This window comes from Stenella coeruleoalba (assembly GCF_951394435.1).
Source record: "Stenella coeruleoalba genome assembly, chromosome: 7".
In the NCBI taxonomy this organism is placed as follows: domain Eukaryota; kingdom Metazoa; phylum Chordata; class Mammalia; order Artiodactyla; family Delphinidae; genus Stenella; species Stenella coeruleoalba.
The window spans coordinates 23,790,674-23,808,106 of NC_137153.1; the positions used below are offsets into that span (position 1 = coordinate 23,790,674).

A 17,433-nucleotide genomic window follows, 5' to 3' on the forward strand; every position below is an offset into this window, starting at 1 on the left:
TGGAGCTCATTCTAGCTCCTTCACCTAAGGCTCAGAGAGGTCAAATGACTGGATCAAGGACATACAAGGACCAAACTAGGCTGAGAATTCAGGTCTCCTGACTCAACAGGCTATTTAAGAATGGTGGTAGAAATGACATCTGTGTGCAGAAGGTTAAGCATGCATAGTCTTAGGAAAAGACTGTATGTTCAATATTATATACTTAAGAGGGAAAAGCTTCATTGTTGGTTTGTGTGTTTTTAAATAGTTTTTAAAATTTTACTTTTTAACAGTAAAATCTCTGATCCCATTCCACATCTCTCTAGGCAACCTCCCCATTCCAATACCCAGGGAACAGACAACTTCTCCAACCTATTCTTGTTGAAATACTGTGTCTCGCCCACTTACCACTCACAGCTTGTTATTGTATGATCTACCACAGTCCCGGGGAAGGGAGTCATAAAGTGCTCGGTAGCAGACAGGTACACACTGGTGCTGATTTTCTTCTGAACTACAAATACCACCATCTTGGGATGATAATTCTCAAAAGCTTCAAAACACTTCTGTAGCTGAGGAATCTCATAGCTGGCAACTGTCTTTAGTTGGCCATCAGACACTCCATCACGGTACACCACAATCTTCTCTGGGAGACAGTGGTTCACCTGAAACAACACCCTGCTGAGGTGAACTGTGTGGCCCTGGGGCTAATGACCACAGACAGAGAAAGGCTCACTCAGTGAACAACCTGGAGACACGGAGTAGGTCCCTTTCACAGCTGGACCCAAAGCCATCATGTTGGAAGGGCAGGGAGAAGCAGCTTCTAGTCATTTCTAGACTTCCTCAGGGTAGTAAAACCGGTCTGGTACACCAAAGGTGTTATAAAATATGAAACCAAATAAGCAGGCTCTGAGTCACATATATACGGCTTACACTGAAACGGTGTGAAAAGAAGTTAAAAGGAAGGAAAATTATGGGCTGAATCAATCTTCCTACTACTTGGATTTAACACTAATTACCTGTCTAGGCAAAAAACAAGGTGAACTGCTGTAGAAATTCTAACATACAACTGCACATCCCACAGATCCACCATCCTCACGTTTCTGTGTATCAGCAACATCCAAAGTTGCTGACAAATGAAAGGGGATCCTTTACTAAATATTATCCTACCATCAGGTATAGTGTGAAACATTCTTTTTTTTTTTTTAAATATTCTTAATATAACTAAGTAAACTTCAGTCCTGGTAAACTGTCCATGGATCCAAATCAAATTAAATGCTGGCTTGAATCAGTTTTGAAAAATAATTTTTTCCCATTTAGAGAATATAATTATGTTCTAGTTGTATGTGACTTCAATAATTTTAAAAAATAAGCTGTTTCATTTTAAACTATAAGTTTTCTTTAAAGTGCTTTGGTTTAGGGACTTCCCTGGCAGTCCAGTGGTTAGGACTCCATGCTTCCACTGCAGGGGGCACGGGTTCGATCCCTGGTTGGTGAACTAAGATCCCACATGCCATGTGGCATGGCCAAAGAAATACATAAATAAATAAAGTGCTTTGGTTTAATTCAGTTAGTGACAGTTTGATTCTGATTTTGGTTCATCCTAGGTTTTTGTTCACAATTCCCCTCAAAACCCTAATTTATCATTGAATTAGATAGGCTTATACTACATATTCTTTATAGGTTACTCTACATGAAAATTTAAGTTTCATTTCAAAGAACCCTTTTTAATAATAAATAATCACCTAGCATCTTTTTGGAGTTTAAGTTTAAAATTCAAATATTTTATAAATGTCTCTTTTTTCTGAGACCCCGCAAGTACTGTATTTACAAACATGTGATTCATCTTCACATTCCAAGATTGGAATTATTGCCCCAGTCGTACTTTTTTGTTTTTATGTTGTTTTTGGCTGTCTAGCATCTATTCCACCTCTTTTTGGTAAGAGCATTTTAAGTGTCCTCCTGCCTCCAACAGGGTACATTGGAATTCGTGCGATTATTAATCAAGGTACCTTCCCCTAATCCAGGGCTTCTCAACCTCAACACTACTGACATGTAGGGCCAGTGAATTCCTTTTACTGGGGGCTGACACTAGAGGATGTTTAGCAGCATTCCTGGCCTCTACCCACTAGATGCCAGTAGCAATCTCTCTCAAGTTATAACCAAAAATGTCTCTAGGCTGCCCACTGGGGGAACAAAACTGCCCCAGAAGAACACTCCTCCCTCACTCTGACTCTTCGACAGAGAATAAGAAACACTTGGAGTTTTTCCCTTTGTGGTGGTGCTTCTTCAGGTCTCTGCTTCTGGAACCCTATCCATTTCCCAGCTTGACGCTCAACCTTCTCACGAATCCTCTGAGACTCTCCATGATCTTACCAATTAATCCCCATTTTGCTAAAGTTAGCACGTTTCTGTGACTTCCCAAAGACCCCTAACTGATACATTGTGTAAAAGGGTGGGTAACACAGGCACTTAGATCTGGAAGAAAACCTGATTTCACAGATGAGGAAGCAGAGAAGAATTACACTGGGTCTGGGGTCAGGGGACCTGGGACTGAGTCTGAATGTGCTGCTCCTCAGCTGTGCTCCTGAAGACTCAGCTTCCTCACTTGAAAAATGGATGTAAATAAGCACCTTACTTTTCTTCTTCTCAGGGTTAAGAGGGATAAAGTGTGCGTATATACGTATATAATTTTTTTAAGCTACAAACAAAAGTTGAGAACAAACTAGATCAAGGACATACAGATATTCTGAAGCACAGGGAAGGGATCTAACAAGATCAATGGAGTGAAAAATAGAATCAAATTCGTCTGAAGTATTCACTGATATTACCTCTTTCTTTAAAATCTGCTAACCAACTCCTGAGTGTGAGACATTATACTTGGCCCTATGTAAGATTCCAGTAGAAGTGAAAGGCATGATTCCTGTTATTAAGGAGCTTTCAAATCTAATAACAACAGTCAACAATGGTAACTTCTCTAGGTCATCTAGTCCATTCTCTTCATTTCATAAATGATAAGACTATGATCTAGGGGGGTCAAAATATGAGACAAATCACAATACTGAAACATAAACGTTAAATATACATTATTAAATCACTTCAGTACTAGGGTAAATACATGAAACAATAAATTAATGAAAGCAGGACTGTGCTTGTTGGCTTACTATCCCTAGCACTGAATACAACGGTGAGGATCAAGTAGAAAATAAGTATCTGCTGGAAGTCTGAGATGTTCTTTTATGTGTGATTCCATTCATTCACTGAACAAACACTTAATGACCACTAGATATGAGCCACTGTGCTAGCCTCAGAAAATTTAAAAATTATCTTGATACCTTCCAAATATTAGTGGAACTCAAATTAACACTGGGGAGACAGACACAAAGTAAATACTCTCAATACATTACAAATAACATAACAAAGAATATAAATAAAATGCTATGGGAACAGAGAAGTATAAGACATTTGTTCTCTAGAGGAAAAAGTGAATATTATGCCTCAGTGAAAGAACTAGCAGACAATTCAGTCAGCAAGACGGGTAAAGGATTCCAGGTAGCACTGCAATGTATTGAATACTACAACATGGGTCAACTCTGTAGACATTATGCTAAGTGAAATAAACCAGTCACAAAAAGACAAATACAGTATGATTCCACGTGTATGAGCTACTCAGGGTAGTCAAAATCAGAGACAGGAAGTAGAAGGGTGGTGGCAACGGGCTAGGGGGAGGGCAGCATGGGGAATTAGTTTTATGGGGACAGAGCTCCAGTTTTACAAGATAAAAAAAGAGTTATGGAGATGGATGATGATGATGACTGCCCAACATTCTGAATGTATTTAATACCACTGAAATGTTATACTTAAAAATGGTTAAGATGGTAAATTTTATGTTATGTGTATTTTACTCAATTAAAAAAAAATGGGGGAAAAAAAGGAAGAAGAGGCCAGGCAAGCTACTAGAAGTGGCAGGTGCAGAAAGGGCAGGCTGAGGTCTGGAAGAGTCCCCAAATAATCACTTGCTCAAGATAACTCTCCACCCTAAGATCCTCCCAATTGTGCTAAGAAAAGGGAAGTGAAGGTGGAACTGAGAAGCAGAAAGAACCTATACTCTCACACATTGGAAACTGGCTGCCTGAAGCTTTTGATTCCAAAGGCAATACCGTGGCCCACTCCCTTCTGTCTCCAGGGTTGAACACTAGTCAGACCAGTCCAGCAATATGAAGTCAGAGCCAGAGCCAGAGCCACAGCCACAGGAAAAGCAAAAGGGGCTGAATTAACTACAGCTGAGTTTAATCTTCTCAACCCTCAGGCCAAATAACAGATGAACTCAACATTAAGTGATTACTAATCATGAGAGCTAAAGCTAAGGCAAGTGTCAAGAATGTAGCTTGGTTTTGATTTTCACACATGAGTGGAAGGCAACACTGGCACTCAGACTCACATGTGGTCTAGGAGCTCAGATGAAGGGTATGGGCCAGAGTGATTCTCAATGGGTGCTCTGGGCTCCAATTCTTCCCCTTAGATGTTGTAGAGAGTGCACAGAGTCAAAACTAATTTCACAATACTCCTACTACATTACTTGCCATTTTCACTCTAATTCGCTCATAAATATCCAGTAGAATTTTCCAGAAAGTAAATGATGTGTGACACTGCAATAAATTAAATGTAGGATATTCACTTGCCTTTTACTAACCCAAACATTAAAGCCATTTGCCAAAATGTAAAACATCACCGAACATTTTGAAAGTAATCTTTAATTTAAAATGTTATTTATGGGACTTCGCTGGTGGCACAGTGGTTAAGAACCCGCCTGCCAATGCAGAGAACATGGGTTCGAGCCCTGGTCCGGGAAGATCCCACGTGCCACGGAGCAACTAAGCCAGTACACCACAACTACTGAGCCTGCGCTCTAGAGCCCGTGAGCCACAACTACTGAGCCCACGTGCCACAACAACTGAAGCCTGTGTGCCTAGAGCCCATGTTCTGCAACAAGAGAAGCCACCGCAACGAGAAGCCCACACACCGCAACGAGAAGCCCGCACACCACAATGAGAAGCCCGCACACCGCAATGAGAAGCCCACGCACCACAACGAAGAGTAGCCCCCACTTGCCGCAAGTAGAGAAAGCCCGCGCGCAGCATCGAAAACCCAATGCAGCCAAAAATAAATTAACTAATTAAAATAAAAAATAAAATAAATGTTATTTATGTTATTAACTATATTGAGCTTATTATTTTTAAAGTAAATTAAAAAACATTAAAAAGTTCTCAGTTTTAACTTCTAATATGGTAATTATTGATATATACCTATACAAACAAAAAACTCAATAATATTTAAGAAGGTAAAGATTTCCTTAGACCAGAAAATTTGAGACCAGAAAATCTGCTGGACCAGAAATATAAATCTAAATACAGATATTAAATAAAACCACAGGGCTTCCCTGGTGGCACAGTGGTTGGGGGTCCGCCTGCCGGTGCAAGGGACACGGGTTCGTGCCCCGGTCTGGAGGGATCCCACGTGCCGCGGAGCGGCTGGGCCCGTGGGCCATGGCCACTGGGCCTGTGCATCCGGAGCCTGTGCTCCGCAATGGGAGAGGCCGCCGTGGTGAGAGGCCCGCGTACCGCAAAATAAATAAATAAATAAATAAAATAAAATAAAATAAAAACACAGATGAGATTAAGCTTGCCAACAAGGCTTCAGGTGGTGGACCAGGATTTCTAAGAAACCCTGCCACTGAGGACAACTGGAAAAGCTGGACAAAATATAAAAACATCTACCTGAAGGCAGTATCAGAGGAAGGATGGGGGCCCAGAGGAATAAGCCAGCCTTTTGAACTTGTTTTTCCCCGGCAGCATGTGTTGATTTTGCTGATTCCACAAGGGTACGTAAGCTAGACGGATGTTTGGGAGTGGTGCTTTTTTTTAAATCACAGCTTTATTGAGATATAATTTGCTATACCATAAAAGACACTCTTTTAAGGTATAAAAGTCAAAAGTTTTACATTTATCGAATTTTGCAACCATCACCACTATCTAATTTTAGAACATATTCATCACCCCAAAAGGTAATCTCATACCCATTAGCAGTCATTTCCCATCGCCCACCCTAACCCCAACTCCTGGAACACACTAACATACTTTCTGTTTCTTTGGATTAGCCTATTTTGGACAAACAGAATCATGTAATATGTGGTCTTCTGTGACTAAATATTTCACTGAGCATAATGTTTTCATAGTTCACGCATGTTGTATCAGTCCTTCATTCCCTTATGTTGCCAAATGATATTACATTACAGGCTATATCACATTTGTCCATTCATCGATTATATGGGTTTTTTTCCAGTTTTGGCTATTATGAATAATACTGCTATGAACATTCATATACAAGTTTTGTGTGGACATATGTTTTCAATTCTCTTGGTTTATACCTAGGAGTAGAATTGCTGGGTCATATGGTAACCCTATGTTTAACATCCTGACGAAATACCAAACTGTTTTTCAAAGAAGCTCTACCATTTTACAGTCCCACCAGCAATGTATGAAGGTTCCAATTTCTCCACATCCTTGACAACACTCTTATTATCTTCTTTATTTTAGCCATCCTAGTGTGTGTGAGGTGGTATCTCACTGTGTGTGCATGCTTTTAAATAGAGACTTTATTTTTCAGACCAGTTTTAAGTTTACAAAAAACTTGAGGCCACGGTACAGAGTTCCCGTATACACCTTCCCCACCAACCAAACACATAGTTTCCCCTATTGTTACCATATTACATTAGGGTGGTGCATTTGTTACAACTGATAAATATTGATACATTACTATTAACTAAAGTCCACAGTTTATATTAGCATTCACTCTCTTCTACATTCTATAGGCTTTAAGAAATGCATGTCATTTACCTACCATTATAGTACTTTTACAGCCCTAAAAACCCCCTGTGCTCCCTATTTATACTTCCCTTCCTCACCCTCCCAAACCTCTGGCAATCACTGATCTTTTTACTGTGTCCGTAGTTTTGTGTCTTTCCCAGAATGTCCTATAGTTGGAATTATATAGTATGTAGCCTTTACAGATTGGGTTTTTCCACTTAAGTTATATGCATTTAAGATTCCTCCAGGGCTTCCCTGGTGGCGCAGTGGTTGAGAGTCCGCCTGCCAATGCAGGGGACACGGGTTCGTGCCCTGGTCCGGGAAGATCCCACGTGCTGCGGAGCAGCTGGGCCCATGAGCCATGGCCGCTGAGCCTGCGTGTCCGGAGCCTGTGCTCCTCAACGGGAAAGGCCACAACAGTGAGAGGCCCGCGTACCGCAAAAAAAAAAAAAAAAAAGATTCCTCCATATCTTCCCATGGCTTGATAGCTCATTTCTGTTTACTGCTGAGTATTTAATTGTCTGGATGTACCATAGATTATTTGTCCATTCATCTACTGAAGAACATCTTCGTTGCTTCCAGTTTGGGCAATTATAAATAAAGCTGCTATAAAAATCTTTGTGCAGGTTTTTGTGTGGACATATGTTTTCACCTCATTTGGGTAAATACTAAGGAGTGTGACTGCTGAATCGTATAGTACGAGTATGTTTAGTTTTGTAAGAAACTACCAAACTGCCTTCCAAAGTGGCTGTACCATTTCACATTCCCTCAGACAATGATGAGAGTTCCCATTGCTCCCCATCCTCACTAGCATTTGGTGTTGTCAGTGTTTTAGGTTTTGGCCATTCCAATAGATGTGTAGTGGTATCTCGTTGTTTTAATTTGCCATTCCCTAATGTTATACTGAGTATCTTTTCATATGCTTATTTGCCATCTGTATATCTTCGCTGGTGAGGAGTCTGTTCAAGTCTCTTGCCCATCTTTTAATTAGGTTGTTTTCTTATTGAGATTTTAAGAGTTCTTTGTATATTTCAGATAACAGTATTTTATCAGATATGTGTTTTGCAAATATTTTCTCCCAGTCCGTAGCTTCTTTTCATTCTCTTAATGCCTCTCACAGAAGTTTCACAGAAGTTTTTTTTTTTATTTTAATTAAGTCCTGTTTATCAGTTCTTTATTTCATGGATAGTGCTTTGGTATCAAAAAGTCATCACCAAACCCAAGGTCACCAAGATTTTCTATGTTATCTTCTATACTTTTTAAACTTTTGCATTTTAAAGATAAGTTTGTGATACTTTTGAGTTATCGTCTGGGTATAGTTTTTGTTTGTTTGCATGTGGATGGGCAGCTGTTCCAGCACCATTTGTTGAAAAGATTCTCCTTTTCCATTGAAGTGGCCCATGATCTTTTATCAAAGATCACTGCAATCTATTTGTATAGGTCTACTTCTGGGCTCTCAATTCTGTTACCTTGACATGTCTATCTTTCTTTTTGTCAATACCACACCATCTGTATTACTGTAGCTTCATAGTAACTCTTTGAGTAACAGAAGCCCTCTGATTTGGTTCTTCTTAGGTACTGTGTTGGTTACCCTGTGTCTTTTACCTATTTAAACTTTACAATCTGTTTGTAAATATCTGCAGAGTAACTTGCTGGGATTTTGACTAGGGCTACAGTGAATCGATAGATAAATTGGGAAGAACTGACATCTTAACAATATTAAGTCCTCCTATCAATGAACATGGGCTATCTCTCCATTTATTTAGATATTTGATATTTTTCATGAGAGTTTTAGAGTTTTCTTCATGTAAATCTTATATAAGCTTTGTTAGACTTACATCTAATGTTTCATTTTTTGGTGCGAATACAAATGGTATTGTTTTTAATTTCAAATGCAATTGTTCATTGCTGATATATAGAAAAGGAATTGATTTTGTGGGTTTTTTCAGCAATTTAATTTTGTATATTTATGTTGTATTCTGCAACCTTGTAATTCCAGCAGTTTTGTTGTTGTTGATTTCTTGAGCTGTATACATAGACACCATGCTACCTGCAAAGTTTTTTTTCCTCCTTTTTGACTGTATAACTTTTACTTCCTTTTGTCTTTTTGCATTAGCTAGGACTTCCAGTATGATGCTGAATAGGAGTGGTGAGAGAAGAAATAACTGTCTTGTTCTTGATCCTAGGGGAAAAGTATCTAGTTTCTCACAATTAAGTACAAGGTTAGCTGCAGGATTTTTGTAGATGTTCTGTATTAAGTTTATGAAGTTCCCCCTATACTCCTAGTCTGCTGGGAGGTTTGTTGTTGTTTTTTGTTTGCTTGTTTTTCTTTTTTGTTTTTTTAATCACAAATGGGAGTTGACTTTTGTCAAATACTTTTTCTGCATCTGTTGACATGATAGGATTTTTCTTCTTTAGCCTGTTGATGTGACAGACCACACTGATTGATTTTCAAATGCTGAACCAGCCCTGCATAACTGGAATACAAACCACTTGGTTGTTGTATCCTTTTTAAGGGTTGCTGTAACAACCACAAACTGGGTTGCTTAGAACAGCAGAAATGTATTCTCTCACAGTTCTGGAGGGCAGAAGTCCAGAACTGTGGTATCAGCAGGTCCGCATGCTTCCTCCAAAGGCCCTAGGAAAGAATACTTCCTTCCCTATTCTAGCTTCTGGTGGCTTCTGGCAATCCTTAGTGTTTCTTGGCTTGTAGATACATCACTCCGATCTCTGCTTCCACCTTTCCAGTGCCTTCTCCTGTGTGTCTGTGTCTCTGCTCCTTCACATGACCTTCTAAGACTCTGACCAAACTTCCCTCTTCTTAAGAATACATCATTGGCTTAGGGCCCACCCTAATCCAGCCTAACCTCATCTTAACCTGACTGAATCTGCAAAGACCCTATTTCCAGATGACATCACATTCACAGGATCGAGGTGGACATGAATTTGGAGAGGCAGTATTCAACTCAGAACAGTTATGGTGTATAATTCTTTTTATGCATTGTTAGATTTGCTTTACTAATATTCTGTTGAAGATTTTTGCATCTATAATCATGAGAAATATTGATCTGTAGCTTCCTTTATTGTAATGCCTTTATCTGGTTTTCATGTGAAGTGGTACCTCATTGTGATTTTGATTTCCACTTCCCTAATGACTAATGATATTAAGCTCTCTTCATGTGCTTCTCGTCTATTTGTATATGCTCTTTGGAGAAATGTCTATTCAAATGTTTGCATATTTTTATGCTGGGTTGTCTCTTTGTTTTTCAGCTGTATATTCTGGAAACTATACCTGTACTAGATATACCAGATGAAAGATTCTGTCCCATTCCATGGGTTGTCTTTTCACTTTCTTGTACTTTGAAGCACAAAATATTTTGAATTTGATGAAGTCTGATTTATGTTTTTCTTGACTTGCTTTTTGCTTTCAGTATCATATCTAATAAACTGTTGTCTGTTAAATGGTCACAAAGATATAAACCTATGCCATCATCTAGAGTTTTACAGTTTTAGTTCCTATATTTAGGTCTTTGATCCATTTGAAGTTATTTTTTATATATTGTGTGAGGCAAGGATCCAACTTCATTCTTTTGCATGTGGATATCCAGTACTCCCTGCACCATTTCTTGAAAAGACTATGCTTTCTCGCCATTGAATGTCACCCTTGCAGAAATCAGTTTACCATAAGCACACAGGTTTACTTCTGGACTCTCAACTGATCTCTACATCTCTTTCCATTTCAGTACCAGACTGTCTTGTTTATTCTAGCTTTGTAGTAAGTTTTGAATTCAGAAAGTATGAGTCCTTCAATTTTCTTCTTTTTCAAAATTGTTTTGCCTATTCTGGAATTTTTCACATTTCCATATGAATTTGAAAATCAATTTGTCTATTCCTGCAAAAAAAATGTTAGACTTTTGATATGTATTTCCTTGAATCTGTAGATTAATGTAAGGAGTACTACCATTTTAACAATATTAAGTCTTGAATATGGGTTGTCTTTCCTTTTGCTTAGGTCTTCTTCAATTCTTTCAACAATGTTCTGCAGTGTTCAGTATATTTTTTGCACTTCTTTTGCTAAACATTTTCCTACATAGTTCTCTTTTATGCTGTTATAAGTGGAATTATTTTAATTTCATTTCTGGATTGATCATTGCTAGTGTAAAGAAATAGTTGACTATTGTACAGCAGTCTTGTATCCTCAACCTTGCTGAACTCTTTTACTAGCTACAATAGAGTGTGTTTATTCTTTAGGGTTTTCTATATGTAAGATAATGTCAAATAGAAACAGACATAGTTTAACTTCTTCCTTTCCAGTCTGGATGTCTTCCGCAGTTTTCTTGTGGTATTTTTGTTTAGCTTTAGTATCAAGGTAATATTGGCCTTATGGTACGAACTGGGAAGTGTTCCCTCCTTTCCTATTTTTTGGAAGAGTTTGTGAAAGAGTATTAATTCTTAAAATGTTTGGTATAACTAAAAAGTTTTCATAGTTTGTGCCCTTCTTGGAGTTTGTCCATTTCACTTAGGTTACCTAATTTCTTGGCATACAGCCATTCATACATAGTATTTTCTTAAAATCCTTTTTTTATTTCTGTAAGGTCAGTAGTGTAGTCTTTTTCATTCCAGATTTTAGTATCTGATCTTCTCTTTTTCATGGGTGGTCTAGCTAAAGGCTTATCAATTCTGTTGATCTTTTCAAATAATCGATTTGTGGTTTATTGATTTTCTCTGTTGTTTTTCAATTTTGCATTTCATTTCTCTATGCTATAATCTCTATCAATTCCTTCTTTCTTGCTTTGAGTTTAGTTTGCTCTTCTTTTTCTAATTTCTTAAGGTGGAACTTGGGCTATTTGGAGATTTTTCTTCTTCTTTATTATAGGTGTTTACAGCTATAAATTTTCCTTCGAAGCACTTTTTTACATACATCCACAAGTTTTGGTATGTTTTGTCTTTATTTTCATTTATCTCAAAGCGTTTTCTAATCTCCTTTTGATTTCTTCTTTGACCTCCTGGTTACTTGGGAATATTGTTTAATTTCCATATAGTTGTGACTTTCCCAAATGTCCCACATATTATATTCTAATTTCATTCTATTGTGGTTTCAGAACATATTTTGCATGATTTTAATCCTTTAAGATGTACTGAGTCTTGTTTTATAACCTGACATATGTTCTATCATGGAGAATGTGTCACGCACATTTGAGAAGAATGTGTGTTCTGTTGGTGTGTGTTCTGTAGATGTCTGTTAGTTTGAGTTGGATCGCAGAGTTGTTCAAGTATTTTATTTCCTTGTTGATCTTATTTCTAACTGTTCTATCCATTATCAAAAATGAAGTTTTGAAATCTCCATCTATTACTGTAGAATTGTCTATTTCTCCTTTCACTTACGTTAGTTTTTGTTCCATATATTTTTGGATGTATGTTGTTAGTTTCATATATGTTTATATTTTATGACTTCCTCATGGATTGACCCTTTTGCCATTACGAAATGTCCTTTCTTGTCTTTAGTAAGAATTGTTATCTTAAAGTCTGTTTTGCCTGTTATTAGTATAGCTACTCCAGCTCTCTTTTGGTTTATCTTGTTCCATTCTTTTACTTTCAACCTCCTATGTCTTTGAAACTAAAATATGTCTCTTGGAGAAAGCACATCTTCATATTTTCACTTAATCCAAGTTGCTAATCTCTACCTTTGGTGTTTAGTCCATTTATATTTAATATAATTACTGATACGGTTAAGATTTACATCTGCCATTTTACTATTTTTTTCCGCATGCCTTATATCTTTTTTGTCCCTCTATTCTTCCTCAACTGCCTTAATTTGTATTAAATAGACACTTTCTAGTTACCATATTAATTCCCTTGTCATTCATTTTCTTTTATTTTTCAGAGTTATTTTCTTAGTGTTTCACCTGGCGATTACAGTTAACATATTAACTTGTAACAATCTCATTTGGTCAGTTAACACAAAAATTTTTTTTAAAGATTTAAAAGATTTAAAGATTCTTTTAAAGATTTAAACCACTGGTGGCGCAGTGGTTAAGAATCCGCCTGCCAATGCAGGGGACACGGGTTTGAGCAATGGTCCAGGAAGATCCCAAACGCCTCATAGCAACTAAGCCTGTGAGCCACAACTACTGAGCCTGTGCTCTAGAGTCCATGAGCCACAACTACTGAGCCTGTGTGCCACAGCTACTGAAGCCCGCACACCTAGAGCCCGTGCTCTGCAACAAGAGAAGCCACCACAGTGAGAAGCCCATGCACCACAATGCAGAGCAGACCCCGCTCGCCGCAACTAGAGAAAGCCCCCCACGTGCAGCAGTGAAGACCCAATGCAGCTAAAAATAAGTAAATAAATAAATTTATTTTTTTTTAAGATGATTTATTTATTTATTTATTTTATTTACTTTTGGCTGTGTTGGGTCTTAGACGTGGGATCTGTCGTTGCACCGGTGCGCGGGCTCTTCGTTGTGGTACACGGACTTCTACTTGTGGTGTGCAGGTTTTCTCTTCTCTAGTTGTGGCACACAGGCTCCAGGGCATGTGGGCTCTGCAGTTGTGGCACGCGGGTTCCAGAGCACATGGGGTCTGTAATTTGCAGCATATGGGCTCTAGTTGAGGTGCACGCGAGCTCAGTAGTTGTGGCACGTGGGCTTAGCTGCCCTGTGGCATGTAGGATCTTAGTTCCCTGACCAGGGATAGAAACTGCATCCCCTGCATTGTAAGGCAGATTCTTTACCACTGGACCACCACGGAAGTCCCAATACAAAATTAATTTTGGTATTATTCAAAAACTTTGCTCCTGTTATGGCTCCATTCCCTCCCCTCTACTTTGTGCCTTTATTGTCATACAAATTATATCTTTATACACTGTATGCATATCCACTTAGATTTATATTTACCACTTTATGCACTTGTCTCTTAAGACACAGACTACAAGAAAAATTACAAACAAAAATAAATTTTTGCTCTCCTTATGTTTACCTATATAGTTACCTTTCCTGGTGGTACTTACTTCTTCATGTGGATACAAATTACTGTCTAGTGTCATTTCATTTCTACCTGAAGGACTCCCTTAAGTATTTCTCGTAGGACAGGTCTGCTAGTGACAAATCCCCCTAGTTTTTGTTTATCTGAGAGTCTTACTTTCTCCAATAAAAAAAAAATGATATGTAAATCACATAAAATTCACCATTTCAAAGAGTATAATTCAGTGGTTTTAGTATACTCACAAAGTTATATACCTATCAACACTACCTAATTCCATAATATTTTCAACACCCCCAAAAGAACCCTATACCCCTTAGCAGTTACTGCCAGCATCCTATTCCTGCCAGCATCCTCAATGCCTGGAAACCAGTAATCTCTTTTCTGTCTCTACAAATTTTCCTATTCTGGATATTTCATAGAAATGGAATAATATAAATATGTGGCGTTTTATGTCTAGCTTCTTTCACTGAGCATAATATTATTGTCAAGGTTTCTCCTTTATTTCTCAACAGCAGCTTTTCTGGATATACAATTCTTATTCAACCTTCTTTTTCTTCCAGCATTTGGAATATGTCATCCCATTGCCTTCTGGCCTCCATGATTTCTGATGAGAAGTCAGCTCTTAATCTTATTGAAGATGCCTTGAACATAATGAGCAATTCTCTTGGTGCTTTCAAGATGCTCTCTTTGTCTTTTAGCAGTCTTACTTGGTTGTGTCTAGGTATGGGTATCTTTGAGTTTTTCCTACTTAGTGTTCGTTAGGCTTCTTGGATGAACTGATTACCTTCTTTATTAATTTTGGAAATTTTTGGCTATTATTCCTTCCAATGTCCTTTGTTCCCAATTCTCTCTCACTACTCCCCTTCTGGGAATCACATTATGTTTATATTGCTATGGCTGACGGTGTCCCACAGATCTCTGAGCCTCTGTTAATTTTCCTTATTTTTTTCTTTCTTTTCTTCACACTCAATAATCTCAACTGACCTATCTTCAAATTTGGTAGTTATTTCTTCTGCTTAATCCAATCTGCTGTTAGGCCCCTCTACTGAAATTTTCATTTATTACATTTTAGAAATCCAGAATTTCTATATGATTCTTTAAATTTTTTTAAAAAAATTATTTATTCAGACATAATCCACACACCATATAATTCATCAATTTAAAGTGTAAAATTCAATGTTTTTTAGTATATCCACAGATATGTAAAACCATCACCACAACTGATTTTATAACATTTTCATCACCTCAACAAGAAGCCCCACACTCTTAAACTACCACCATTCTACCCACCTCCTATTCTCTCCCCAACTTAGCCCTAAGCAACCACTGACCTACTTTCTGATTCTGTAAACTTCCCTGTTCTGAACATTTCTTATGAATGGAATCATATAAAACGTTGTCTTTTATGACTGGCTTCTTTCACTTAGCATAACATTTTCAAGGTCCAAGTACTGCTTGCTATTTGTTCTATATTCTTCTCCTTTCTTCCTTAAAAAAATTTTTGTTATTTTCTCTTCTCTCATTTTGATTGTTACATAACTCTTTTTTCATTCTTTTAGTGGCTACCCTAGAAATTACAACATAGCTCTTAGTGTATCAAACTGTAATATAAATTAGTACTTTCACCTTTTCCTCAACAATTCAAGAAACTAAAGGCACTGGAACTTCATTTACTTCTTCCAGATATACATGCTATTACTGTCATCAATTTGAAATTTATACACACAAATGAATATATATCCACTCAAAAACATTATTATTTTAGATGGTAGGTATTCATTTAAATTTATCCCCATACTTGGCACTTTTATTCCTGTATTTATTCCTTTAACCATTTCTAAGTGTTTTCTGGGATAATTTTCCTTGTAGGTGAAAAATGCTCTTTTGTATTTTCCTTCAGTGCAAATCTGCCGGTGACAAGCATTCTCAATTTTTTATTTGCCACAAAGTGTCTTTTTTCACCTTATTAGAAGTTACTTTTAGTGGATATTGGATTTTATATTGGTAGTTATTTTCTTTCAGCATTTTGTAGCTATTATTTTATTATCTTGTGGCTTAAACTGTTTCTTTTGACTAGTTCACTATTAGTCAATTTGTTGCTCCTTGAAGGTAACCTCTTTTATTTTCCTTTGACTTGCCTTAATATGTATATATATATTTGTCTTTACTTTCAACAGTTTTACTCTAATGTGCCTAAGTGTACTTTTCTTTTTATATCTTGCTTGGGATTTGTTGGGTTTCTCGTATCTGTGACTTAATGTCTTCTAACACTTTTGGAATATTCTTTACCATTGTTTTTCTGCCCTCTGCTCTCTCTAACCTCCTTGTGGACCACTTACGTGTATAATATATTTTAACTCCATAACTCCCACGTCTGTTGCCTTGTTATATTTTCTAACCCTCCGTATCTCAGTGCAGTTTGATTATTTTCTTCTTACCTATCTTTCAATTGTCTCTTAATTTCCTCAATTAAGTCTAAACTACTGTTGCCCACTGTTATGCACAGAGCTGTGTTTCTCCAAAATTTGTGTTGAAGTCCTAACCTGCCACACCCAAAATGTGACTGTATTTGGAAACAGATATTTAGAGAGGTTATTCAGTTTAAAAAAGGTCACTGGGGTGGGCCCTAATCAAATATGACTGGTGTCTTTCTAAGAAGAGGAGACTGGGAGACAGACACACATACAGTAGAGACCATGCGACACAGAGAGAAGACAGCCATCTATAAGACAAGGAGAGAGGCCTCAGGAGAATCCAACCCTGCCAGCACAGCATCTTGATCTTGGACTTCCCATCCCACAGATCTGTGAGGAAATAAATTTTTATTGTTTAAGCCGTTGTTCTGGCAGCCCTAGCAACCTAACACACCCATTCACTAAGTGTTTAATTCTGGTTATTATAATTTTTAGTTCTAGAAATTTCCATTTTTCCCCAGTTTCTGTTTGCTAAAATTCTTTTTTTTTTTTTCTGTACACGGGCCTCTCACTGTTGTGGCCTCTCCCGCCGCGGAGCACAGGCCCCGGACGCACAGGCTCAGCAGCCATGGCTCACGGGCCCAGCCGCTCTGCGGCACGTGGGATCCTCCCGGACCAGGGCACGAACCTGTGTCCCCTGCATCGGCAGGTGGACTCTCAACTGCTGCACCACCAGGGAAGCCCTGCTAAAATTCTTAATGTTGTCTTCCATTTCTCTGAACTTAAGTGTAGCTATTTTAAAATGTGTCTGACTACTCATCTATCTGAATCCTCTGTGCATCTGGATCAATTATCTGTTGGTTTTTTTAGTTTTTCAGTCCCTTCATTTTCTCTCTTGTATTCTTGGTTATTATTTATTGATTGCTAGATATTGCAGAAAAATCTGATGCCCAGAATAATGTTATCTTCCTTCAGAGGGTTTTTATTTGCTTTTGGCAAGTGGGCAGTAAAACTAGCAGTCAGAGTTCATCTGAATCCATATTCAAGGACTAGTATCATTCAGAGTTGATCTACCTATAGCTCTTTACTCCTAGATTGCAGCTCTTCAGATTCACAGCCCAAATAGTGGGGAGAAGACTCACGACTACCACTGGCTTGGGGGCCCTGGCCTCCAGCTTTTGATCCCTAAGACT

The 17,433-nt window shown here is 38.0% G+C and overlaps 1 protein-coding gene across 3 annotated transcripts in view; it reads right to left on the reverse strand.

The window, feature by feature from the left end:
• Nucleotides 1-17,433, reverse strand: part of PIWIL2 (piwi like RNA-mediated gene silencing 2) — an 88,136-nt gene that overhangs the window by 3,115 nt on the left and 67,588 nt on the right. For all 3 annotated transcript variants that reach the window (XM_079926350.1, XM_079926351.1, XM_079926349.1), the window contains one exon: nucleotides 388-641. In XM_079926350.1, coding sequence (XP_079782476.1) covers nucleotides 388-641 — 254 coding nt within the window. The remainder of the gene's footprint in view (nucleotides 1-387; nucleotides 642-17,433) is intronic.